At 47.2% G+C, this 27,100-nt stretch overlaps 1 protein-coding gene and 1 long non-coding RNA gene across 3 annotated transcripts in view; one reads left to right on the top strand and one right to left on the bottom strand.

Annotated features, from left to right (window-relative positions):
• Positions 1-4,802, top strand: part of LOC147100457 (PR domain zinc finger protein 10-like) — a 67,045-nt gene extending 62,243 nt beyond the window's left edge. For both annotated transcript variants that reach the window (XM_085968190.1, XM_085968189.1), the window contains 2 exons: positions 161-261; positions 3,647-4,802. In XM_085968190.1, the coding sequence (XP_085824316.1) occupies positions 161-261; positions 3,647-3,826 (281 nt within the window). In that variant the 3' untranslated portion in view covers positions 3,827-4,802. The remainder of the gene's footprint in view (positions 1-160; positions 262-3,646) is intronic.
• LOC147100456 (uncharacterized) lies at positions 2-27,091 on the bottom strand. The gene is made up of 2 exons (XR_015073735.1): positions 26,651-27,091; positions 2-336 (listed from the first exon to the last, which is right to left on the bottom strand). It is a non-coding gene; the product is annotated as an uncharacterized LOC147100456 (long non-coding RNA).
• Positions 27,092-27,100: the final 9 nt, after the last annotated feature.

Raw genomic sequence — 27,100 nt, 5'->3', positions numbered from 1 at the left:
GTGAAGCGCCTTGGGACATTTTACTATGTTAAAGGCACGTTATAAATACAAGTTGTTGGGGTTGTTACTGACTGTAGGCCAGGCCTGGCCTCTGTGTATTTCTCGCCACGTGTTGTTTCAGTCTGTGGTCAAAGTCTTCCCATTTTCCTTTGTGTTGCAGCTTCTGAGATTCAGATGATGGCCATTCCTCAGACTCAGTATGTTATCGCAGAGGCTCCTGTAACCACAGTGAACAGCAGCCAGGTGAAGGCAGTGACACAGGTAAGTTCATTCACAGCTCATGGACGACATCTTCAGAAAGTTGCAGGCTGTGGTGTTGAGATGACCTGTTTCTCCCTACAGTTGGAAAAAGGACATTCCCCTTTTACTGATTGTAACCCGAATGTTTTACCAGCTTCTGGAAGTTTCTGTTAAGGTCTGTGATCATAGAATGATACAGCACAGAAGGAGGCCCTTCGGCTCATTGTGCCTGTGCCGGTTCTTTGGTAGAGCTATCCAATTAGTCCCACACCCCAGCTCTTTCCCCAGAGCCCTGGAAATATTTTCCCATCAAGTATTTATCCAATTCCCTTTTCAAAGTTACTATTGAATCTGCTTCCACCGCCCTTTCAGGCAGCGCATTCCAGATCACAACAACTCGCTGGGTAAAAAATGTTTCTTCATGTCGCCTCTGGTTCTTCTGCCATTCACCTTAATTCTGTGTCCTCTGGTTACCGACCCTTCTGCCACTGGAAACAGTTTCTTCTTACTCTGTCAAAAGCGTTCATGATTTTGAACACCTCTATCCTTCTCTGCTCTAAGGAGAACAACCCCAGCTTCTCCAGTCTCTTCACATAACTGAAGTCCCTCATCCCTGGAACCATTCCAGTAAATCTCTTCTGCACCCTCTCCAAGGCCTTGACATCCTTCCTCAAGGGTGGTGCCCAGAACTGGACACAATACTCCAGCTGAGGCCTAACCAGCGTTTTATAAAGGTTTAGCATAACTTTCTTGGTTTTGTACTCTATTCCTCTATTAATAAAGCCAAGGGTCCCATAAACTTTTTTTTAACAGCCTTTTCAACTTGTCCTGCCACCTTCAAAGGTTTGTGTACATACACCCCCGGTCTCTCTCTTCCTGTACCCCCTTTAAAAGTGAACCATTTAGCTTATATTGCCTCTCCTCATTCTTCCTACCAAAATATATCACTTCACGCTTCTCTGTTAAATTCCATCTGCCATGACTCTGCCCATTTTCCAGTCTCTCTCATTTTGAAGCCTGTTACACTCCTCATTTTTACGACATTAACATAGTAATATGATATAATTGAAGGTGGATTTTTCTGGTATATTCTGAAAGGGATTATCCTGTCACTGGTGATCTCCCCAGCTTTAGCAGCCAGCTCCAGTTCACATGACTGGCTTGACATGAGGTATAATCACAAGTTATTCGCTGAGAATGTTCTCCTCAATGCCTCTCTCTTTAACTTTTTCCCCCTCCCCCAAAGGCACTGCTTTTTGTTGGAGTGCGATTCCGTGGGCAAGAACTGCACTTTGCTACCTCGTCCCAAATGGCCAGACAGTAAATGCTGGCGGTTCTTTCATCATGTGGGGTCCTCGTACTCGCGTCTGTACCCACCCGACATCCATCCATGCTCACTTTCCAACAGCAGTGACCAGAAACAGGAATCCTGGCTGATCTCCTCCACCCACCCCCGTCCCTAACCCACAGGAGCTGAAACCAGTTGCTGTGCCCCTTCCACTGACATCAGCTAACTCGGCTGCAGATTGAACATGGGCCCCACACCACCGCCTGAGCCACCACAGTACCATGTTTCCATCTCTGTTGCAGTTTGGTGACCTGCAGTAAATGCTGTGGCTCTGGTGCTGGCCATCGGAAGTCAGTGATGCAGCAAGGATTGTCCTACTCTGTATGTGACATCCTCAAACCCACAGGTGGGCCCACTGAGTGGGAGGTGAGGAGATACGAAGGTCTCTGAGTGGGAGGTGTGGAGATGTGATGGTCCCTGTGAGTGGGAGGCGAGGAGATATGAAGGTCCCTGTGAGTGGCAGGCGAGGAGATGTGAAGGTCCCTGTGAGTGGGAGGTGTGGAGATGTGAAGGTCCCTGTGAGTGGGAGGCGAGGAGATGTGAAGGTCTCTGTGAGTGGGCGCTATCACCAGTTGGGTAGAAACATTCGGGAACTTGGTTCAGTAACGGAACCTACAAATGAATGCATGACACAGAGATGGAGTGCATTGAAAGGGCCTGGTCACTGTTTAACAGTGTCTCGTACTCTGTATAGCATATCTCACTCCCACCCACCAGTTGAAGAACATAACAACTTGAGGGACAGGAAAGAATCATTCAGCTCAATCTTTGCGACTGATGAGCCCCACCTTTTCGCTCCGTCCCTCTGTCTCCTCTCTCCACTGACCTATCCAGTTATCTCTTGAACCTGTTTAACCTGTCTATTTCTTTATTCCGCAATTCTATTATCCCTCCTGACTTCCCATTCTGCTCCTGATTCCCTCATTTTTAACATGTGGCCCTGATGTTGGAACCCTTTACTTCAGTGAACAGTTTGCCTGAATTAATTTTGACAATTTCTTTGTAATGTTCAACTGGGTCTCTTGAAAAACAAGTCTGTCATTCTGTGTAAAGTAGCTTAAACTTACCCCTTTCTTTAAGGGGAAGTATGAGGGAGAAAGGAATAGAAGGATATGTTAACGGGGTTAGGCGAAGTATGGTTGGAGGCGCATGTGGAACATAAACACTGGCATAGACCTTTTGGGCTGAATGGCCTATAAAATTCTATGTAACGATAACAACAACTTGCATTTATATAGTGCCTTTAGCATTGTAAAACGTCCCAAGGCCCTTCACAGGAGCGTTATCAGACAAAAATTGACACTGAGCCAAAGGAGGAGATACTAGGACGGGTGAGGCAGGTTTTAAGGAGCGTCTTAAATGAGAGAGAGGTGGAGAGGTGTAGGGAGGGAATTCCAGAGTTTAGGACCTAGATGTCTGAAGGCACGGCTGTCAATGGTGGGGTGAAGGAAATGGAGGGGTTTGACTGCAAGGATGAGAATTTTAAATTTGAGGCGTTGTTGGACCGGGACCCAGTGTAAGTCAACGAATGCAGGGGTGATGGGTGAACAGGACGGTGATAGGATTCGGGCAGCAGAGTTTGGGTGAGCTTCATTTTATGGAGGATCAGAGGCCGGCCAGGAGAGCATTGGATTCATCAAGTCTGGATTTAACAAAAGCATGGATGAGGGTTTCAGCAACAGATGATCTGAGGCGGAGCGAAGACAGGTGATATTACGGAGATGGAAGTAGGCGGTCTGAGATGGGGAGGATGTGGGGCTGGAGGGTCCGCTCCGGGTTAAATCGGACGCCGGGGTTGCAAACAGTCTAGTTCAGCCTCACACAGTGGCCAGGGAGAGGGATGGAGTCCGTGGCTAGGGTACTGAGTTTGTGGTGAGGACCGAAGACAATGGCTTCGGTCTTCCCAATATTTAGTAGGAGGACATTTTGGTTTATCCAGGACTGGATGTCAGACAAGCAGTCTGACAAATCAGAGACACTGGAGAATGTGTTGCGCGTTTTAGCAGGAAAGAGAACTTCATGGCAAACGCACAACCTTTGACGTGTTTTCTTTTTCAGACTCATTATGTGATATCAGAAGGACAGCCCGAGCTGGACTTGAAGCAGAGTGCTGCAGTACGACTTGGCGTACCTCAGACACAGGCAGACTCTGCCCTGCAGCAGCAGAATGCACAGTTCATCATTACCTCGACAGCTAATGGGAATGGAACTACTGAGGTGCCAATCACAAAGCCCTAGCAGTCACTTACTGGAAGCTGTTCCTCCCCAAATTCACAGCAGCTCCACTGGGAGTGGAGTTACAACTTGTGGCATGCATGTTATAAATGGAAAGAGAGCGAGCAGAGACTGTTGTCTTTACAGCTTTTCCCTTCCTCATACCTCACCCTTCCCTCATCACCTACCCCTCTGGGAGACGGATTCGAGCAAAGGGCAGAGGATCAGGACATTGGGGTTGCTGATGAGAGTGTGGGCTCAGCCAGATCGAGTTGATTATGTCATTGCTTAGGAATTGGACCCTGTTTTTAAAGAAATCATTTGGAGGAAATGGAAAGAAATAAGGTGGGAAAGGACTGATGAACTGACCAGCTCTGTTCACAAACCCTCACACCAACCATTCTAATTGCCTTTTGGCCAAGTGAGCTGCGTGTCACCAATCTGCCAAGTACGTCCGAGAGAGACTGGGCCCCAGATGAACTCCCGTTGGATGTAATCCAGGAGTTTAACGCTGAGGGTTTGGTATTATCCATCAGAACTCCTCTAAAGCTGCAGGGGTGGATGGACAGCAAGCTGGATTCTTGAAGTGTGAACACTCTGAGTGAGCCACAGTGTTCAGGCGAGTTTGTAACTGAAGAATCAACAGGAAAATTCATTGCTGGACTTGTGTGTGTTCTCAGGCTGCGACACAGAGGACTCCTTATGTAGGTCGTGTTCTTCTCTGGGTCTGTTCCCCCAGAACTGTACAGGGATGAGTGCAATCTGGTCAACTTGAAACTGACACAAACACGGCAAGCACACACAGCCCAGCGCATGCACAGGCCGAGAGTCGCATTCTGTCACTCGTTACAGACTAAGGTGGAAAAGTTTTAGTGAATGAGATTTTAATGCTTTATTATTTAAAAGTTTATGTTAACTGTAAATTTCTGTGGTTGTATCATTAGAGAAGCTGTGTTCTATAAACAAGTGTTCAAAAGATCAATAAAAATATAAACCTGGATTCACTGACTCCGCTCCTCTCCCCAGCACTTATTCTGCCCCATTGCTTGCTGCTTACCCCCAACACCCCCGTAATGTGTAAGGAGCCAGGATACTGCGGGGGAATGGGCAGGGGCAGGGATCCAGAGTCAGTGCTCTTTAAATTACAATAGTTTAACATGTCATTTCTAATTGTGAAATACTTCTGGATGTCACTTGATTTTGTTCTGCTGATTTGCTGTGCTGCAACATGAGATGTGCGGTGATGTGCTGAGAATGAAGGTTGGTGCTGATGCAGTAAGAGCACCGTGAAATAGGACGGGCAGGAGCTCCGTCAGCTGCTGCTCTGGTCTTTCAGCAAATGGCTGAATTCCCACTGCTTCAACAAACAAACTCTTTCCATTTGCTCTTTTAATATCTTGGAAGAGTTACTGGGACTTACTGAATTTTGAATATCCCACCACTCAATTCTTAAAAAGAAATGTCAAACTGAACCAATCACATGGCACTGTTTCAGTTATTTCTCTCCCACCTGTAACCAAGTAGACTTCCAACATTGTATCGGGATAAGTTTGGTACGGGGACCTGAGCTGCAGCCAATGTTTAATTGCTTATGTACTGTCACTGGATTTAAAGGAAAAGCCACAGAATCAAAACTGTTGGAGCCGAATTGTGCTTACTAAAATATGTAAAGCAATTAAACCAGGAGAGAGAAATAAGAAATGTGTGAGTAAAACATTAGAGCAGAAGGATGGGTTAGGGTGTATGACCCAAATAAGTGTTTTTTATACAAACAGACGGAGTATAAGGAACAAATTGAATGAATTGTAGGTGCAAATTCAGCTTTGAGCCATTACCGAGACATGGCTGCAAAATGGTCAGGACTGGGAGCTAAATATACCAGGTTATAAGGTCGACAGGAAAGATGGGGGAAATGGTAGAGAGGGAGGAGTGGCTCAGTGATTAAGGATGAAATCATTTCAATGATAAGAGAGGATATAACGAGAGGTAAGCAACCAGTGGAAACTTTATGGATAGTTAAGAAATAGAAAAGGATGTAAGACTGTAGTGGGAGTTGTGTATCGGCCCCCTGGTAGCAGCTGCGAAGTGGTAGATTGTATAAATGCAGAGATTAGACAAAGTATATAGTAAAGGCAGAGATTTTAACTTTCATACATTGGGATGAGCAAACCAGCTCATGTCAGAAAGGTAGTGAATTTCTTGAGTGTGTTCAGGATATTTTTCTGCGACAATATGTCTTAGAACCAACAAGGGGGCAGGCCATATTAGATTTAGTAATGAGCCAGATTTAGTTAAAGGCCAACGGTGCGTGAACATTTATCTAATCACGATCATAATATGATCGAGTTCAATGTTGTGCTTGAAAGCGAGAAATGTGAAACAGCTTCTAAGATTCTAGATTTAGGGAAGGCTGACTTCAATGTGATCAGACAGAGACTGTCCACAGTAAACAGGGGAAATCTGTTCATGGGTAAAACAGCAGATCAGTGGGAGGTGTTCAAAAAAGAATTTACAGAAGAAATAGGAACAGGAGTCGGCCATTCGGCCCCTCAAGCCTGCTCCACCATTCAATAAGATTATGGATGATCTTCTACCTCAACTCCACTTTCCCGCACTATCCCCATATCCCTTGATTCCCTTAATATCCAAAAATCTATCGATCTCTGTCTTGAATATACTCAACGACTGAGCCTCCACAGCCCTCTGGGGTAGAGAATTCCAAAGATTCACCACCCTCTGAGTGAAGAAATTTCTCCTCATCTCAGTCCTAAATGGCCGACCCCTTATTCTGAGACTGTGACCGCTGGTTCTAGACTCCCCAGCCAGGAGAAACATCCTCGCTGCATCTACCCTGTCAAGCCCTGTAAGAATTTTGTATGTTTCAATGAGATCACCTCTCATTCTTCTAAACTCTAGAGAATATAGGCCCAGTCTGCTCAATCTCTCCTCATAGGACAATCCCCCCATCCCAGGAACCAGTCTGGTGAACCTTCGTTGCACTCCCTCTATGGCAAGTATATCCTTCCTTAGGTAAGGAGACCAAACTGTCCACAATACTCCAGGTGTGGTCTCACCAGGGCCTGATATAATTGCAGTAAGACGTCTTTACTCTTATACTCAAATCCTCTTGTAATAAAGGCTAACATACCAATTGAAACCCCTGCCACTCGTTGAGCCACGCATTTAACGTTCTATTCTGTTTGTCCCAGAACCAATTTTTACCCCTAAGGGGCAAGAACTCTATTTGCCTAAATAAAAGAGCCATGGACGACTAAAGAGGTGAGGGACAACATAAAACTAAAAGAAAAACATACAAAAATGCAAAATATAGCGCAAATCCTGGTAATTGGGAGAGATACAAAGAACAACAAAAGGTGACAAAACAGATAGTAAGGGAGTATGCAAAGAAACTTGCAAGGGATATCAAAATCAACACATTTCAAAATTGTAGGAAAGGGTAGGAGAAATGTGGGCCCCTTGAAAACTGATAACGGTGATATTGTAAATGAAAATAAGGAAATGGCAGACATGTTGAATAAATACTTTGCATCAATATTTACAGTTGAGGAAGAGGATAGCATGCTGGACATCCCAATGAAACTAATATTGATCAGGGACAGGGACTCACCAAAATTAATGTAAGGAAAATAATGGCACTAAAGAGTGATAAATCCCCAGGACCAGATGGTTTCCATCCCAGGATTTTAATGGAAGTTGGTAACACTGCAGATGCCCCAACTATAATATTCCAAAGTTCTCTCGATACAGGAACTGTTCCTTTAGATTGGAATATTGCGCATGTCACTCCGTTACTTAAGAAAGTTGAGATGGATACCAGGGAATTATAGACCAGTTAGCCTAACATCTGTTGTTGGGAAATTACTAGAGTCTATAATTAAGGATAGAGTGACTGAACACCTCACAAATTTCCAGCTGAGAGCTTGCATAGACTTGTAAAGGGTCGGTCATGCTTGATGAACTTGATTGAATATTTTGAAGAGGTGACTAAAGTAGTGGACAGGGGAATGTCTATGGATTTTATTTATACAGAATTCCAGAAGGCATTTGATAAAGTCCCTTATAATAGACTGTTAGCTAAAGTTGAAGCTCATGGAATTGAGGGCAAATTATTGACCTGGTTCAGAAATTGGCTATGCTTCCATCTACACTGCTCACAATGCCGCCTATCTTTGTGTTATCAGCCTCAACTATTCACAATATTTATTAATGACTTAGATGATGGGATAGAAAGCCAAGTTTGCCAATGACACAAAGATAGGCAGCATTGTAAGTAATGTAGATGGAAGCATAAAATTACAAAGTGTTAATAGATTAAGCGAATGGGCAAAACTGTGGTGAATGGATTTCAATGTAGGCAAATTAGGTCATCCACTTTGGACCTAAAAAGGTTGGAACAGAGTACTTTCTAAATGGTGAAAAGCTAGAAACAGTGGAGGTTCAAGGAGACTTGGGGGGTCCATGTACATAGATCATTAAAGTGTACAGAAAATAATCAACAGGTACAGAAAATAATCAAAAAGGCTAATGGAATACTGGCCTTTATATCTAGAGGATCAGAATACAAGGGGGTAGAAGTCATGTTACAGCTATACAAAGCCCAAGTTAGACCACACCTAGAGTACTGAGCGCAGTTCTGGGCCTTGGAGAGAGTGCGGTTTAGATTTAGCAGAATGATTCCTGGACTCCAAGGGTCAAATTAAGAGGAAAGATTACACAAACTAAGGTTGTATTCCCAGGAATTTAGAAGGTTAAGGGGTGATTTAATCGAAGTTGTCAAGATATTAAGGGGAACTGATGGGGTAAATAGAAACTATTTCTGCTGGTTGGGGAGTCTCGGATTAAGGGATGTAGTCTAAACAATTAGAGCCAGGCCTTTCTGCAGTGAAGTTAGTAAATACTTCTACACACAGGGTGGTAGAAATTTGTAACTCTCTTCTGCAAATAGCAATTGATGCTAGGACAATCGTTAATTTTAAGTATGTCACTGATAGATTTTTGTTCACCAAAGGTATTAAGGGATATGGGGCAAAGGCAGGTATGTGGAGTTAGGTCACAGATCAACCATTATTTAATTGAATGGCAGAACAGGCTCGAGGGGCTAAATGGCCTCCTCCTGTTCCTATGTTCCTAAAATTGGACAGTGATGCTCGTTATTGTCACACAGACCGTTGCTGTCTGCATTTCACTCTGGTGCTTAATGGCGCTGCACATTTCCCCTCTGCAAATTTCTGCCTGGAATCCTTTGCATTACCTCCGGGAGATGCACATTAAACAATTCACATGGTGTTGGATTTCAACAACTTGCATTAGTACAGTACCTTTAACGTAGAAAACCAGCCGTAAGGAAAATGGAGGCCGAGCTAACAAAGGAGAGATTGGGAGGGGTGACCAAAAGCTTGGTCAAAGAGGCAAGTCTTTAGGAAGGTCTTAAAAGGAGGAGAGGGTGGTGGAGAGGTTTAGGGAGAGAATTCCAGTGTGGACCTAAATGGCTGAAGGCACGGCTCTCTGGTGTGGCAAAAAGTGGCGGGGGGCTGCGGGGGAGTGCATAGGAGGCCGGAATCAGAGGAACGGAGAGTTGTGGGGCCAGAGGATGTTCCAGAGATGGAGAGGGCAAGCCTAGAGAAGGATTTAGGGACAAAGTCAAACATTTTAAATTTGAGATGTTGAAGGACCAATGTAGATCAGTGAGGACATGGGTTATGGATGAGCAGGAGTTGGGCAAGATAGGATGCGGGCAGCAGAGTTTTGGATGAGCTGGAGTTTATGGAGGATGGGAGGCCGGCCAGGACAACATTTTGAGTAAGAGAGCCTAGAGGTGACAAAGGTATGGGATTTTCAGTGCTGAATGGGCTAAAGTAGGAGCAGAGGGATGTGGAGTTCTGGTGGTGGAAGTTGGCAGTCTTGGTGATGGAGATGCTCTGGGATTCGAAAATCAGCCTAGAGCCAAACAGGACAGATTCGGCCTGAGCCGGTGGCCGAGAATGGAGATAAAGTCAGTGGCAAGTGACCAGTTTATGATTAAACCTTGGATGATGGCTTCAGTCTTCCCAATGTTTAGCTGCAGAAGGTTGTGGCTCATCCAATTGAATGTCGAACAAGTAGTCTGACAGCACAGAAGCAGTGGAAGGATTGACAGAGGTGTCGAGCAGATAATGTCGACAAAGGGCAGCAGATAGATGAAAAGGAGGAGGGGGCCAAGGATGGATACACGGGAATCCGGAGATGACAGTGAGGGGGTGGGAAGAGAAGGCATTGCTTCAATGAACATGTGACTGTGATTGGATTTCCTGGCTAATTTGCTTTTCGTTCCAAAGATTTTATCCCCTCCTCTCCTGAAGGTGCTGACTCTCACTGTGATACAGTTCCATACATGCTGGGCACACAGCAGTATCTCACCCAAGTGGCCAATGCTCCATGTGTGAACCGAGATGGTAAATGTTAGACATGTTCTTCATCCAGCCCAGCTGGCCCTATCTTGTCCTCACCTGATTGCCACACATGCACACGTTGCAGCAGCAGACGACAGTGGTTAGTGTCTGATTACCACCCCAATCTGGAACTGAGGCCAAATGCCTCAGTGCTATTCCTTGAGTCAGCGGATGAGCTGGTTCACAAATTCCTGTTAGAGACTTTGATGCGCTATCAATTACTCATAAAAGACGCAGAGTTAGGAGAGTAACTAAAAGGCTTTTATTAACAAAGAACAGAGCATGCCTCTCGTGGTTGACTGGTTTCCAAGAAGGCAGGGGGCTGCAGAGCAGTCACCTTTATACCTGGGCGTGTGGGTGGAGCCAGGGGCGGAGCCAGCTGAGGCATGCATAGATGCAACAGTGTGCAACAACGGTGAGCAACAATAACAGTGGTTTACCACATTCACCCCTTGTTTAAATTGGAGTCCGGCGGGGTGAAGTGTACTAAAGGTTCGTGTAAGTAAGTCTATCAGGTGGCCTTGTATGCCGTCCTGATCGTCGTGGTGGCGGCGGTGATGGTGCAGCATCCAACGTTGAATCTGGCGTCTCATTGAGTGGTTGGGTGGTCAATGACGGGTCCTGGGGCTGCGGCATGCCGTCTACAGGGGTTAGGTTGTGGGTAGTGGTGGGTGGCAATGGTAGTGTTTCAGGGGCACCCGAAGGTGCGAGTTCTCGTATGGAGACTGTGTCCTCCCGCCCGTCCGGGTACGCCACGTAAGCATACTGGGGGTTGGCGTGGAGGAGGCTCACCCTCTCGACCAGGGGGTCCGTTTTATGGGACCTCACGTGCTTCCGCAGTAGGACGGGTCCTGGAGACGTCAGCCATGTCGGTAGCGAGGTCCCCGATGTGGACTTCCTGGGGAAAGTGAACATTTTTTCATGGGGGGTGGCATTGGTGGCCGTACAAAGCAGTGACCGAATGGAGTGGAGCGCCGCAGGGAGGACCTCCTGCCAGCGAGAGGTCGGAAGGCCCTTAGATTTTAAGTTTAAGAGGACGGCCTTCCAAACCGTCGTGTTCTCTCTTTCCACCTGGCCGTTCCCCCGGGGGTTGTAGCTGGTGGTTCTGCTTGTAGCAATACCTCTCGTGAGCAGGTACTGACGGAGTTCGTCGCTCATAAAGGATGAGCCCCGGTCGCTATGGATATAGCTAGGGAAACCGAACAAGGCGAAAAGGTCATTCAGACATTTAATGACCGTGGTACTGGTCATGTCTGGGCAAGGGATGGCTAACGGGAAACGGGAGTACTCATCAATTATGTTGAGGAAGTACACGTTGCGGTCAGAGGAGGGGAGGGGCCCTTTAAAATCGACGCTCAGGCGCTCGAAGGGGCGAATGGCCTTGACTCATCAATGGCCTTGCTCTGTCTGGCCTATAAAAATGCGGTTTGCACTCGGCACAGATTTGGCAGTTCCTGGTCATGGTCCTGACCTCCTCGATGGAGTAGGGCAGGTTACGGGATTTGATGAAATGGAAGAACCTGGTGACCCCCGGGTGGCAGAGGTCATTGTGGAGAGTCTGTAGTCTATCAACCTGCGCGTTGGCGCATGTACCACGTGCTAGGGCATCTGGGGGCTCATTGAGTTTCCCGGGCCGGTACAAGATATCGTAATTGTAGGTGGAGAGTTCAATTCTCCACCTCAAGATCTTGTCGTTCTTGATTTTGCCCGTCTGCTTATTATTAAACATAAAAGCCACTGAACGCTGGTCAGTGAGCAGGGTAAATCGTTTTCCGGCCAGGTAATGCCTCCAATGTCGCACCGCTTCCACAATGGCCTGGGCCTCCTTTTCGACAGAGGAGTGTCGAGTCTCGGGGCCCTGGAGGGTCCTTGAGAAAAAGGCCACGGGTCTCCCCGCCTGGTTAAGGGTTGCAGCTAGGGCGAAGTCGGATGCGTCGCTCTCCACTTGGAAAGGGATGGACTCATCCGCTGCGTGCATTGTGGCCTTCGCAATATCTCTTTTTATGAGAGTGAAGGCTGCACATGCCTCTGCTGTCAGGGGGAAGGAGGTGGACTTGATGAGGGGTCTGGCTTTGTCCGCATAGTTGGGTACCCACTGAGCATAGTAAGAGAAAAACTCTAGGCATCTCTTCGGTGCTTTTTGGCAGTGGGGGAGGGGGAGCTCCATAAGGGGGCGCATTCTGTCAGGGTCGGGGCCGATGACTCCGTTCTCCACTGCGCAGCCAAGAATGGCGAGGCGCGTGGTGCGAAACATACATTTGTCCTTGTTGTATGTTAGATTCAGCTGCTGGGCCGTACGGAGGAATTTCTCTAGGTTAACGTCATGGTCGTGCTGGTCGTGGCCGCAGATGGTGACGTTGTCTAGATAGGGGAAGGTGGCCTGCAGCGCGTTCTGGTCAACCATTCGGTCCATCTCCCTTTGGAAGACCGAAACCCCATTGGTGACGTCGAAGGGGACTCGGAGGAAGTGGTAGAGACGACCGTCAGCTTCAAAATCTGTGTACTGGCGGTCCTCAGCCCTGATGGGGAGCTGGTGGTATGCCGACTTCAGATCAATCGTCGAGAACACCCGGTATTGTGCTATCTGATTGACCATGTCAGATATGCGGGGGAGTGGGTATGCATCTAACTGGGTGTAGCGATTGATCGTCTGGCTGTAGTCAATAACTAGGCGCTGTTTTTCGCCAGTCTTCACTACCACCACTTGTGCTCGCCATGGGCTAGTGCTACCCTCAATAATCCCTTCAGGAGTCTTGCTACTTCGGATTTAATGAAGCTCCTATCCCCGGCACTGTACCGCCTGCTTTTGGTAGCGATGGGCTTAGTCGCGGGTGAGGTTAGCGAACAAGGGGGGGGGGGGGAGACTTTAAGCGTGGAGAGGCTGCAAATGGTGCGCGGCGGGCGATTTAAAAGCTGCTGGCTGCAGACTGTGAGTGGGGGGAGGGGTCTGCCATACGCTAATGTGACACTTTTAAGGTGGCACTGAAATCCAACCCCAGTAGAACGGCAGCGCAGAGATGGGGCAGGACAAGAAGTTTAAAATTTTTGTATTCTGTGCCCCTTACTGAAAGGGTCACTACACAGTAGCCACCGACGTCTGCTGAATGGGATTTGGAAGCCATAGAGATCCGATGGCGCGTTGGCAGGACCGGGAGAGAGTAACTGCGCACCGTGTCGGGGTGGATAAAGCTCTCCGTGCTCCCGCTGTCGAAAAGGCAGGTAGTGGCGCGGCCGTTTACCGTAATGTCCATCATGGACCTGGACAGTTGGTGAGGGAGAGATTGGTCCAGCGTCACGGAGGCCAGCGTATGGTCGAGCGAGTCGCTGTGGTCGTCAGACGAGGCAGTGGTTGAGTCCGGGTCACCCGCGATTGGAGTTGGGAGGCGGACAAAATGGCTGCGCCCATGATCCCGATCCCCACGCGGCTGGAGGTGGACAAGATGGCTGCCCCCACGGTTCACACGCGGCGCTGCTGGCATTAGCGGTTTTACCTTTGCAGGTGCTGACGTAGTGTCCTTTCTTCCCGCAGCCAGAGCAGGTAGCGTTTTTTGCCGGGCAGCGTGCTCTGGGGTGTTTTGCCTGGCCACAAAAGTAACATTTCGGGCCCTTGGACATCGCTGCAGCAGTTGGTGCCGGGGGTGGCGGCGTCCACGGTGCGGAGCGGTTAGGGGAGAATGCGTCCATATTCTGGTGGGCCGCGTCTAGCGAGAGCGCGAGGGACACTGCCTTCTTCAGGTCGATTTCGCCCTTCTCCAACAGTCTCTGCCGGGAGCAGTCGGACTTGAGGCCCGCAATGAAAGCATCTCGGATAAGTCCCTCCGTGTGTGTCGCGGCCGATACCTCTTTACAATCGCAGGCTCGGCCGAGTATCTGTAGTGCCCGTAGGAATGCCTCCACCGATTCCCCGGACTGCTGTTTGCGGGATCTCAGGAGGTGTCTGGCATAAACCGTATTTACCAGGCGTGTGTATTGTCCTTTTAGCAGATCGATAGCCGCCGCATAGGTAGTCGCGTCCTGGATGAGCGTGTAGACTTGGTGGCCCACCTTGGAGGCCAGGATTTTTAGTTTGTTTCCATCTAGTGTCACGGCTGAGGCTTCCAGGTAAGCTTCGAAGCAACGCAGCCATTGTGCAAACTTGGTAGACGAACCCGCCTCTTGAGGGTCTAGGTCCAGGCATGTTGGTCTGAGGGCATGCAGCAGCGCCTGCTGCTCAGCGTTTGGTGCCGTCCTTTGCTGCAGCGCCTGCTGCCGACATTTTGTTTTTGTTAATAAAATTGATGCGCTATCAATTACTCATAAAAGACGGAGAGTTAGGAGAGTAACTAAAAGGCTTTTATTAACCAAGAACAGAGCATGCCTCTTGTGGTTGACTAGTTTCCAAGAAGGCAGGGGGCTGCAGAGCAGTCACCTTTATACCTGGGCATGTGGGTGGAGCCAGGGGCGGAGTCAGCTGAGGCATGCATAGATACAACAGTGTGCAACAACAACAACAACGGTGAACAACAATAACAGTGGTTTACCACAGACTTTAAATAGCAAAGTGTACAATGATACATCAACATCAAGGTGAAAGTTCAGAGTCAAACTGCTTACCTGTTTCACACCAGCAGTCAAAAAAGTCAGATTCTAATGAAAATCGTTCCTGATATCTCGGTGAGTTTCCCCAATGAGTGTCGGGCTCTGTCCCAGAATCTCTGTGCTGGTGTGTGAGGATTGGTTACGTGAGTGCAGTCTGCCCTCTGATGTCTCGGTCAGCGGGTGCTGGAGGTCAGTGGGTGGAGAAATTAATGGGACTGAAAGCCGATAAATCCCCAGGGCCTGATAATCTGTATCCCAGAGTACTAAAAGAGGTAGCCATGGAAATAGTGGATGCATTGGTTGTCCTCTTCCAAAATTCTATAGATTATGGAACAGTTCCTGCAGATTGGAGGGTAGCAAATGTAACCCCACTATTTAAAAAAGGAGGGAGAGAGAAAACGGAACTACAGACCGGTTAGCCTAACATCAGTAGTAGGGAAAATGCTAGAGCCTATTATAAAGGATGAGATAATATCTTAGAAAATATCAACGGGCTTAGACAAAGTCAACATGGATTTATGAAAGGGAAATAGTGTTTGACAAAACTACTGGAGTTTTTTGAGGATGTAACTGGTAGAATAGATAAGGGAGGATGTGGTGTATTTGGATTTTCAGAAGGCCTCTGATAAAGTCCCACATAAGAGGTTAGTGTGCAAAATTAACACACATGGGATTGGGGGTAATATACTGGCATGGATTGAAAATTGGTTAACAGACAGGAAACAGAGTAGGAATAAATGGGTCTTTTTCAGAGCGGCAGGCGGTGACTAGTGAGGTACCGCAGGGATCAGTGCTTGGGCCCCAGCTATTCACAATATATATCAATGATTTGGATGAGGGAACCAAATGTAATATTTCCAAGTTTGCTGACGACACAAAACTAGGTGGGATTGTGGGTTGTGAGGAGGATGCAAAGAGGCTTCAAGGCGATTTAGACAAGTTGAGTGAGTGGGCAAATACATGGCAGATGCAGTATAACGTGGATAAATGTGAAGTTATCCACTTCAGTAGGAAAAACAGAAAGGCCGAGTATTATTTAAATGGTGATAGATTGGGAAATGTTGATGTACAAAGGGACCTGGGTGTCCTTGTACACCAGTCACTGAAAGCAAACATGCAGGTGCAGCAAGCAGTTAGGAAGGCAAATGGTATGTTGGCCTTCATTGCAAGAGGATTTGAGTACATGAGCAAGGATGTCTTACTACAATTATACAGGGCCTTGGTGAGCCCACACCTGGAGTACTGTGTGCAGTTTTGGTCTCCTTACCTAAGAAAGGATATACTTGCCATAGGGAGTGCAGTGAAGGTTCACCAGACTGATTCCTGGGATGGCAGGACTGTCGTATGAGAAGAGATTGGGTTGACTAGGCCTGTATTCACTCGAGTTTAGAAGAATGAGAGGGGATCTCATTGAAACGTATAAAATTCTGACAGGGCTAGACAGACTGGATGCAGGGAGGATGTTTTCCCTGGCTGAGGGGTCTAGAACGAGGGGTCACAGTCTCAGGATACGGGGTAGGACATTTAGGACTGAGATGAGGAGAAATTTCTTCACTCAGAGGGAGGTGAACCTGTGGAATTCTCTACCACAGAAAGCTGTGGAGGCCAAGTCACTGAATATATTTAAGAAGGAGATAGATAGATTTCTAGACACAAAAGGCGTCGAGGGGTATGGGGAGAGAGCGGGAATATGGTATTGAGATAGAGGATCAGCCATGATCATATTGAATGGCCGACGACTCTTTTTCTGTGCTGGGGGTCAGTGGGTGCTCGGGGATCAGTGGGTGCTCGGGGGTCAGTGGGTGCCGTTGCGAGAAACGGAAGACTTGAATTTATAACACTTAATTCCATGTCTCAGGATGTCCCAAAACAATGAACTACTCTGTAGTGTCATTAGGCAAATATGGCAATCAGCTTTCACACAGCCAGATCCCACAAACAGCATGAATGACTGGATAATCTTTTTAGATTGTGTTGGGTGAGGGAGTAATGTTGACCAGGACAGCGGGAGACGATCCTGCTCTTTGAATATGTTGACTTAGCTTCTCGGCAGGACAACTCCCAACAGTGCAGCACTCCCTCAGCACTGAAGTAGCAACCTCCATCGTGTGGTCAAGTCATGGGCTGCTACTCCAATCCATACGCTACTTATGTAGAGGTATGAAGCCAAAAATTCATGGGGAGAAAAGAACAATAAAAAGAATCCACCATCAGTTTGATCACTTAACAGTTTAAAGGAAGAAGAAAATGTGCACTTATATGACCTCTTTCGTGAACCCGGATATCCCAAAGTGCTTCACATACAATCAAATACTCTTTGAACTGTTGTATTGTTGGGAAATGCAGCAATTAATTTGTGCACCGCAAGGTCCCACAAAGAACGAAATAAATCTGTTTTACTAAGGTTGGCCAGGACACCTCCCTAGCTACTCTTCGAATAGTGCCATGGGATCTTCTTCATCCACCTGAGAGGGCTGACGCAGCCTTGGTTTAACACCTCATCCAAATGATGGCACCTGCGATAGTGCAGCACTCCCTCAGTGCTGCACTGCAGGGTCAGCCTGGATTTTGTGCACAAGTTTCTGGAATAGAGCTTGAACCCACAACTTCCTCACTCAGGCCAGAGTGCTGTCCACTGAACCAAAGCTGACACTGACGTCTGCAATCGATATCTTATTGCCCTGACTTCCAGTTAATCTTAGTTTTTGTGTACCTACTTTTTCTTCTATAAAGAAAGACTTGCACTTATATCGCGCCTTTCACCACTTCAGGACGTCCCAAAGCGCTTTACAGCCAATCAAGTACTTTTGAAGTGTAGTCACTGTTGTAATGTAGGAAACATGACTATTGCCAAACTGTGAACCTGTCTACTCCAAATTTGACAAGTTTCAGGATTTGGAGCAGTGGATCGCTGCCGTATCAACTCCCTTCACATCGCATACATTTCAGATGCTTGCTGTAAAACTGAAAATCCATTCATCAAATTAAAGCAGCTGCTTCCAGGATGATCCTAGAATAGCAAACAGTTTTGGCAGAGGCGAGCAGGACCTGAGAGTGCTTTATGTGGTCCAGCCAGATCTGGCGATGAATGGCTAAACCAGTTGACCACCATGTTTAAGTCTGTGTCCCTTGGATTTAAGGCAGCGGAGATGGGGGCCGTACCATGGGAAATGACCAAGGTGAGTGAGAGTAATGTTTTCAATAGGGGCAAGAGCATCGAAGATGGAGGTGAGGGTGTCATTGAGCAGATTGGTAGTTGCAGAAATGTTGTGGTGAATGGAGGGCCAAAGGCTAGACAGTTGGGAATTTGAAAGTGGAGTTGTAAGTGACTTGGCCGAGAGTTTTTTCCAAAGGCGAAGAAGTGGGATTGGGGGGGTGAAGGGGGATGTGAGTGGAGAGGGATACAAGGAAGTGTTCAGAGATGGTCTTATCTGTGATTGACACGATGGGAGTAAAGAGGTCACGTGATATGGCAAGGTTGAGGGGGTGGCCGTGAATATGGGTAGGCGGGTTTATATGGAGGGACGACAAGAGGGCAGTGAGCTCAGAGGAGAGAGGGCATGATGAGTTGTGATGGAGATTGAAATCTCAGAGGATGAGAAGTTGCTCCAGCCAGGGTAAACCTGCACCTCCTAATACCCTTGTATCCGAGAAACTGCTGCTGTAAGGTGAACAATGAACCTCTGCCACTCGGTGTGCAAGCGAACTTTCTTGTGTTCGGTTTGTAGTATTAAAAGGATAGAGCAAGTATTTTACTTCTCTCACTGCAGCCTACTTACCATCAGCTCCAGATCTCTCCTAACTGGAGGGGGAATGATGTAGTCGACCGTTTCAAAGGCTGTAGACAGGTCGAGAGGACGAGGTGAGATAGTTTACCACAGTCACAATCACGGAGAATGTCATTTGTGACTTTGATAAGGGCCGTTTCAGTGCTGTGGCAGGAGTGGAAATCTGATTGGAGAGGTTCAAACATGGAGTTGCAGGAAAGATCGGCACAGATTTTGGAGGTAACAACATGTTCAAGGATTTTGGAGAGGAAAGGGAGGTTGGAGATGGGGTGGTAGTTAGCAAGAACGGAGAGGTCAAGGATGGGTTTTGTTTGACGTGAGGGGGGTGTGCTGATGAGAGTTTTGAAATAGTGTGGGGAGGGGGGGGACCGTTTACAAGCTCAACTAGCATGGGGGCCAGGAAGGGAATTTGGGTGGTCAGCAGTTTAGTGGGAATAGGGTCAACAGAGTAGGAGGTGAGTCTCATGGCCAAGATGAGGTCATGAGGAGAGACAGGAGAGAAACTAGAGAAAAATGCGGGTTCAGAGCTCAGGAAGGGACAGGTCCTTGGGGAGGGAGGGGCTTTGGCTTGGTGGGAATCTTTTCTCGCCGAGCAATTCCTATCTTCCTAAACAGCAGCTGAATGGACGGTTTCAATCTTAGTGACAAAGAAGCTCATGAGCTCCTCGCACTTGTTGGAGGGTGAGGGTGGAGGCGGGGGAAAAGAGGGGTTGAAGGAGATAGTTGGCAGTGGAGAAAAGAAACCACAAATTATCTTTGCTTTTGAGGGAGATCCTGGAGTCGTGGACACTTTTGGCCAAGGAGAATGTTGTATATTATGGGGTGTGTTGTATATTATGGGGTGTACAGCCATGCCAACTCTCGCGAATCTATCGTGAAAGCCGCGATTTCTAAGTGAAATGAAGCCTTACTCATGATCTCGCGATAGAAGACCAGAATCTTGCAATTTTTTTTCTCCGAAAGTGGCGGAGGCTTTTCCCGAAATTCGGACCTCATTAGAATAATATCGGCAAACTCCCACTGACAGGTAGCTCGCCGATCGGGAAGGGAAGAGGAGATCTGGTGCTCCCTCCGCGGAATCAAGCCAGACGTGGGTCTTAAACATGGGAGAGGCAATCCCGGAGCAGGGGCCATGGAGGGACTATCATCAGGTGGGAAGATTTCTGTGGGGCCTGGAGGAGCACTCGAAACATTACCTGCAGAGCGGACTTTAAATTTGCAGTGGTCCCTTTAAAAATGACTGGTTGAAGTGGCAGGCGTGGGGCGGACAGCTTGCGCTGGGTTTGGTGATGGCTGACGGGGAACTGAAGGGAACTTCTACGTCGAGAAGAACCGAACTTCCTCCTTTGAAGGAGACTTGCACGCTGCGTTGCCGCCCTGCCCCAGTCTCAGGCAAGGTATGAGGACAAAGAAACACAGATCACTGGCCACTTACAGTTGGCCCCTAAAAATGATGCAGCTTCCAGCAACCTGTGATTGGCGTTGCTTTACCGCACCCAGTGATCTGCCTGGGTTTTAAACCTTGTAAAACTTCAGTCAGCTTTTATTCACTTTCTCTGAATTGTTTATATTTTACAGTGGAAGGTTAGTGAACGATTCCTGTGCACATTTCCAAGATTATTTAGTAAGGTGCAAACACCTAATATTTTATTGGACTGAGAACCAGCCTTGACAGGAGAAGATATTAGTGCAAATAACTGCATTTTTGCATTCAGCCGGCTTTCAAGCTCTGTTGATTTCTGTTTGTCCAGTTCAGTGTAATCTCCATTGGATCACGGAACCCAGGAATTTGTTAACATTTCCTTGTAGAGCATTTTAATTTGTTAATTATTGCCTAGATTTACACCTTACTGTGGTATTTTTTCCTAGAGGGCAATGAGCTCATTAGTTCTTGTGCTGTTAATATTTGACAGGAGATTACAAGGAGGTTTTCCTTTTTGCCAATTGTATCTGTCTTTTAGTCATGTCGGAAAAGGAAAGTCAGAGTAAGCGGCACCACCACAGGTGCAATGTGGTGGTAACAGGTAGGATTTTAAAAAACGTTTTTTGTAAAGCATTTTCAGTAATGGCAGTAAATCAAGAGACAAACTCCTCAAAATCAAGAAATTTGGTTTAGAAATCATGAGTTGGTATTTTTTCAAACATAAACCAATATATACTGACAGTTGGTAAAATCTCATTAGTGGTTTTATTTAATCTCTAACAGGTCCCAGCTCTTCACAATAACTATATTATTGCATCTGAAAATGCTTTACAAAAAACTTATTAAAAATCCTACCTGTTATCACCACAGTGTTAGATGTGGCTCAGTGGGCAGCACACTCGCCTCTGAGTCAGAAGTTTAGGGAGCTAGGAAAGAGGTTAAAAAGCAGGACCTCAAAGGTAGTAATCTCCGGATTACGACCAGTGCCACATACTGGTGAGTACAGAAATAGGAAGATAGAGCAGATGAATACGTGGCTGGAGAGATGGTGTAGGAGGGAGGGCTTTAGATTCCTGAGGAATTGGAACCGTTTCTGGGGGAGGTGGGACCTGTACAAGCCAGACGGGTTGCACCTCAACGGAAACGGGACCAATATCCTCGCGGGAGGGTTTGCTAGTGCTGTTGGGGAGGGTTTAAACTAGCTTGGCAGGGGGATGGGAACCTAAGTATAGAGTCAATAGGGAGGGAAGAAAAACTGGAATTGGAAAACAAAAACGTAGAAAGTAAGTTGGAAGGACAGAGGAATCAAGGGCGAGATAGTCGTCAACAAGGAGGTTTGCCTGTACTAAATGGTATATACTTCAATGCAAGGAGTATAGCGAACAAGGCAGAGGAGCTGAGGGCACAGGTAGATACTTGGGACTATGATATTATAGCTATTACAGAGACGTAGCTGAAAGGGGGGCAGGTATGGCAGCTCAACATTCCTGGTTACAGGATTTTCAGATGGGATAGAGGGAGGTAAAAAGGGAGGGAGGGTCGCGGTATTGATTAAAGAAACTATTACAGCTGTGAGGAGGGATGATATGTTGGAGGGATCATCAAACGAGGCCATATGGGTCGAACTGAAAAACAAAAAAGGGGCGATCACACTGCTGGGAGTGTACTACAGACCCCCAAACAGTGAGAGGGAGATAGAACAACAAATATGTAGACAAATTTCTGAGACGTGCAAAAACTATAGGGCAGTAATAGGGGATTTCAACTCCCCCAATATTAACTGGGATAAAATTAGTGTGAAGGGTATAGAAGGTGCGGAATTCCTAAAAAGTATCCAGGAGAAATTTTTTAGCCAGTATGTAGCAAGCCCAACAAGGGAGGGGGCAGTTCTGGACTTAGTTTTAGGGAATGAAGCTGGGCAGGTAGAAGGCGTATCAGTGGGGGAGCATTTTGGTGCGAGTGATCATAATTCTGTTAGATTTAAGGTAGTTATGGAAAAGGACAAGGATAGACCAGGAATAAAAATTCTAAATTGGGGAAAAGCAAATTTTGCTAAGCTCAGAGGGGATTTAGCCATAGTGGACTGGAAACAGTTACTTGAAGGTAAATCAGTGTCAAAGCAGTGGGAGACATTCAAGGAGGAGATCCGGAGGGTTCAGACCAAACGTGCCCTTAAAGAAAAAAGGTGGGACTAACAAATCTAGAGCCCCCTGGATGTCTAGAGATATACAGGGTAGGATAAAGGAAAAAAGGGAGGTGTATGACAGGTACCGAGGGCTAAATACTCCAGAATCTTTAGCGGAGTACAGAAAGTGCAGGGGTGCAATTAAAAATATTAGGAAAGCAAAGAGAGAGCATGAAAAATTCTTGGCAAGTAAAATCAAGGAAAACCCATAGATGTTTCATAAATATATTAAGAGTAAGAGGATAACTAAAGAAAGGGTAGGGCCTTTTACAGATCATGAGGATAATCTGTGTGTGGAGGCGGGAGATGTCGGTAGGGTTCTTAATGAATACTTTGCGTCTGTTTTCACAAAGGAGAGGGGCGAAGCAGACATTGCTATCGGGGGGAGGAGTGTGAAATATTAGATGAAATAAACAGTGAGAGAGGAAGTATTAAGGGGTTTAGCAGCTTTAAAAGTGGATAAATCCCCAGGCCCAGATGAAATGTATCCCAGGCTGTTAAGCGAAGCAAAAGAGGAAACAGCAGAGGCCCTGACCATCATTTTTCAATCCTCTCTGGCTTCAGGTGTGGTGCCGGAGGACTGGAGGACTGCTAATGTGGTACCCTTGTTTAAAAAGGGAGAAAAGGATAGACCGAGTAATTGCAGGCCAGTCAGCCTAACCTCGGTGGTAGGAAAATTATTGGAAAGAATTCTGAAGGACAGGATAAATCTTCATTTAGAAAGACATGGATTAATCAAGGATAGTCAGCACGGATTTGTTAAGGGAAGGTCATGTCTGACAAACTTGATTGGATTTTTTGAGGATGTAACAAGTTGGGTAGATGAGGGTAGTGCGTTTGATGTAGTGTATATGGACTTTGTTAAGGTTCCACATGGCAGACTGGTCACGAAGTTAAAAGCCCATGGGATCCAGGGCAAAGTGTCAAGTTGGATTCAAAACTGGCTCGGAGGCAGGAAGCAAAAGGTAATGGTTGATGGGTGTTTTTGTGACTGGAAGGCTGTTTCCAGTGGGGTTCCACAGGGCTCAGTACTAGGTCCCTTGCTTTTTGTGGTATATATCAATGATCTAGACTTGAATAGAGGGGGTATGATTAATAAGTTTGCAGATAGAAACATAGAAGATAGGAGCAGGAGTAGGCCATTCGGCCCCTCGAGCCTGCTCCGCCATTCAATGAGATCATGGCTGATCATCCAAATTCAGTACCCTGTCCCTGCTTTCTCCCCATATCCCTTGATCCCTTTAGCCTTAAGAAATATATCTGACTGCTTCTTGAATATATTTAATGAATTGGCCTCTACCGCCTTCTGTGGTAGAGAATTCCACAGGTTCACCACTCTCTGGGTGAAGAAATTCCTCCTCATCTCTGTCCTAAATGGCTTACCCCTTATCCTTAGACTGTGACCCCTGGTTCTGGACTCCCCGACCATCAGGAACATCCTTCCTACATCTAGTCTGTCTAGTCCTGTTAGAATTTTATAAGTTTCAATAAGATCCCCTCTCATTCTTCTAAACTCTAGCGAAGATAAGCCTAATCGATCCAATCTCTCTTCATACGTCATTCCTGCCATCCCAGGTATCAGTCTGGTGAATCTTCGCTGCACTCCCTCCATGGCAAGAACATCCTTCCTCAGATAAGGCAACCAAAACTGCACAAAATACTCAAGGTGTGGTCTCACCAAGGCCATGTACAACTGCAGCAAGACATCCTTGCTCCTGTACTCGAATCCTCTTGCTATGAAGGCCAACATACCATTTGCCTTCTTAACCGCCTGCTGCACCTGCATGCTTACCTTCAGCGACTGGTGCACAAGGACACCCAGGTCTCGCTCCACTTCCCCTTTTCCCAATCTATTGCCGTTCAGATAATCTGCCTTCCTGTTTTTGCCACCAAAGTGGATAACCTTGCATTTATCCACATTATACTGCATCTGCCATGCATCTGCCCAATCACCCAACCTGTCCAAATCATACTGGAGTTTCTGCTAAAGATGATACTAAAATCGGCTGTGTGGTTGATACTGAGGAAGGAAGCTGTAGACTGCAGGAAGATATCAATAAATTGGTCAGGAGGGCAGAACAGTGGCAAATGGAATTCAATCCGGAGAAGTGTGAGGTAATGCATTTGGGGAGGGCTAACAAGGAAAGGGAATACACATTAACTGGTAGGACACTGAGTAGTGTAGAGGAACAAAGGGACCTTGGAGTGCATGTCCACAGATCCCTGAATGTAGCAGGCCAGGTAGATAAGGTGGTTAAGAAGGCATACGGAATGCTTGCCTTTATTAGCCGTGGCACAGAATACAAGAACAGGGGGGTTATGCTTCAACTGTATAAAACACTAGTTAGGCCTCAGCTAGAGTACTGCGTGCAGTTCTGGTCACCACATTACAGGAAAGATGTGATTGCACTAGAGAGGGTACAGAGGAGATTTACAAGGATGTTGCTGGGAGTAGAGAATCTTAGCTATGAGGAAAGACTGGATAGGCTGGGTCTGTTTTCCTTGGAACAGAGGAGGCTGAGGGGAGACCTGATTGAGGTGTACAAAATTATGAGGGGCATCGATAAAGTGGATAGAAAGGACCTATTTTCCTTAGCAGAGGGGTCAAAAACCAGGGGGCACAGATTTAAAGTAATTGGTGGAAGGTTTAGAGGGGATTTGAGGGGAAATTTCTTCACCCAGAGGGTTGTGGGGGTCTGGAACTCACTGCCTGAAAGGGTGGTAGAGGCAGGAACCCTAACCACATTTAAAAAGTACTTGGATGTGCACTTGGGATGCTCTAACCTGCAGGGCTACGGACCAAGAGCTGGGAAGTGGGATTAGGTTGGATAGCTCTTTGTTGGCCGACGCGGACACGATGGGCTGAAATGGCCTCCTTCCGTGCTGTAACTTTCTATGATTCTACATCATCACTTCCCCATCTCACTAGCCACCCCTCACACTCACCCTCATCCTACTGCAAGCATACCAACTAACAACACACAAGAGTAGGCACTTGAGAGGTTTAGCCAATGTTCATGTGAGGTTTCTGGTAATGTGTTGTCATACAGTAAATCTATATTTTCAACACTTCACTTTATTGGACAGATCTGTGCACACCTTGAAAAGTGTCTTACTGAGTTCCATTGAATATTGAGACATAACTCCCCACCCCCCCGGCTATATGTGAATGGAATGGCTTGGACATTAAAGGGATGCTTCATGATGCTGGTGTGGGATGGTGTCAACCTGGCTCATCATGTGGCAGCCAGGGTTTATAGCGTCAAGTGAAGTAAATCTGGCCATGGTGATGCCATCGCTGGCCTCCCGGGCAGCAATGTTGTCAGGGGTTGATGCCCTGTGTCCTGTGCAGCATCAGGAGATGGCGGAGAAGGTTGATGATGTTGGTGTTGGGGCTGACCGTGGAATGATTCAGAGGACCAAGGTCTGAGTTCTCAAGGGCACTGATGTTGCTGCAATAGATGGCAGCTGCAGGTGAGATGACAGAAGTGATCTGTCAATGGTGAGAGAGGTTGTTCCAATGAGGTGGCAGTGATTATAAAGTTGGCTCTAAACACTTGCAAGCTAAAGAAATCTCTGTATGTCTTACAAATGCAGTAACCAACAGTTTCTGAGCTCTGAAACTCACCATCTGCAACATGACATCCTTTACACCACTTCTGCAGCTGTCAGTTTATCAGATACATCAGAGCAGACTCAACTCAGGAGAGGGTGAGCTGGCCTGTTCCCCGAGCAGCGGGTAACCCGTGGGGGAGCACGGAAAATGACAAGGTAGCCTCAAAATAGCATTAAATTGGCTGTTAACAAGCCATTTAATTATATAAATTGTCTCCCCCGCTGCTTGGTGTCGGGTCAGTTCTGCGCCGACTCCTGGGCAGCACGGTGGCATAGTGGTTAGCACTGTTGCCTCACAGCGCCAGAGACCCAGGTTCAAATCCGGCCTCGGGTGACTGTGTGGAGTTTGCACATTCTCCCCGTATTTGTGTGGGTTTCCTCCGGGTGCTCCGGTTTCCTCCCACAGTCCAAAGATGTGCGGGTTAGGTTGATTGGCCTTGATAAAAAATTGGCCCTTAGTGTTAGGCGGGATTAAATACGTGGGGTTACAGGGTTACGGGGATAGGGCTTGGGTGGGATGGCTGTCGGTGTAGGGACCGGGTGCTGGGGTTTGGATGATCAACCATGATCTCGTTGAATGGCGGAGCAGGCTCGAAGGGCTGAATGGCCTACTCCTGCTCCTATCTTCTATGTTTCTAATGGCGTCAACCTTTGCGATTTTGGCATGGGCCCGCCTCTGAACCCGCGTCTCCCACGATAGATTGGCGAGAGTTGGCCAAACTGATGCAGTAAAATAGTTTGTGCAAAGAGCTGTGACCTGCTGGAGATTAACAAAGCCCCTGAATGAATTGTCAATCTATACTGGCTTACCTTTGAACAAAAGAGCAACTGGTGATTCCAAACCCAATCTCCAGATTTTCCAGAGTTGGTCTCTTGATTGATGATAGCAAAATACTGCGGGCGCTGGAAATCTGAAATAACAACAGAAAATGCTGGAAAATCTCAGGCCGGGCAACATCCGTGGAGAGAGAGAGACTCTAAAGGTTGGCTCTGTCTCGCTCTCCACGGATGTTGCCTGCTGAGCTTTTTCTGTTGTTATTTGTTGACTGACGGGGCTGGGTTGGCGAGCCGGGCTGTGCCGGACCGGGCCTCAGACTCTCGGCTGCTGTTGTAGATTCTGGGATGTGTTGAATATTGCGGCCTGCCTTGGCCAGCATGGAGGCTGCGGGCCTCCTCTCGGGCTCACGGACCCACACGGGCGGTCCTCGGGCCGGCTCCACCGGCCGGAACCCACCAGCCCCGGAACCCCGCGCCCGGCGC

The sequence above is a fragment of the Somniosus microcephalus genome, chromosome 26, assembly GCF_052327205.1.
Source record: "Somniosus microcephalus isolate GS21.2 chromosome 26, FLI_Smic_1.0, whole genome shotgun sequence".
NCBI classification, from domain to species: Eukaryota; Metazoa; Chordata; class Chondrichthyes; order Squaliformes; family Somniosidae; genus Somniosus; species Somniosus microcephalus.
Note: the sequence above shows the minus strand (reverse complement) of the source record. Positions and strands in the feature narration are given on the sequence as shown.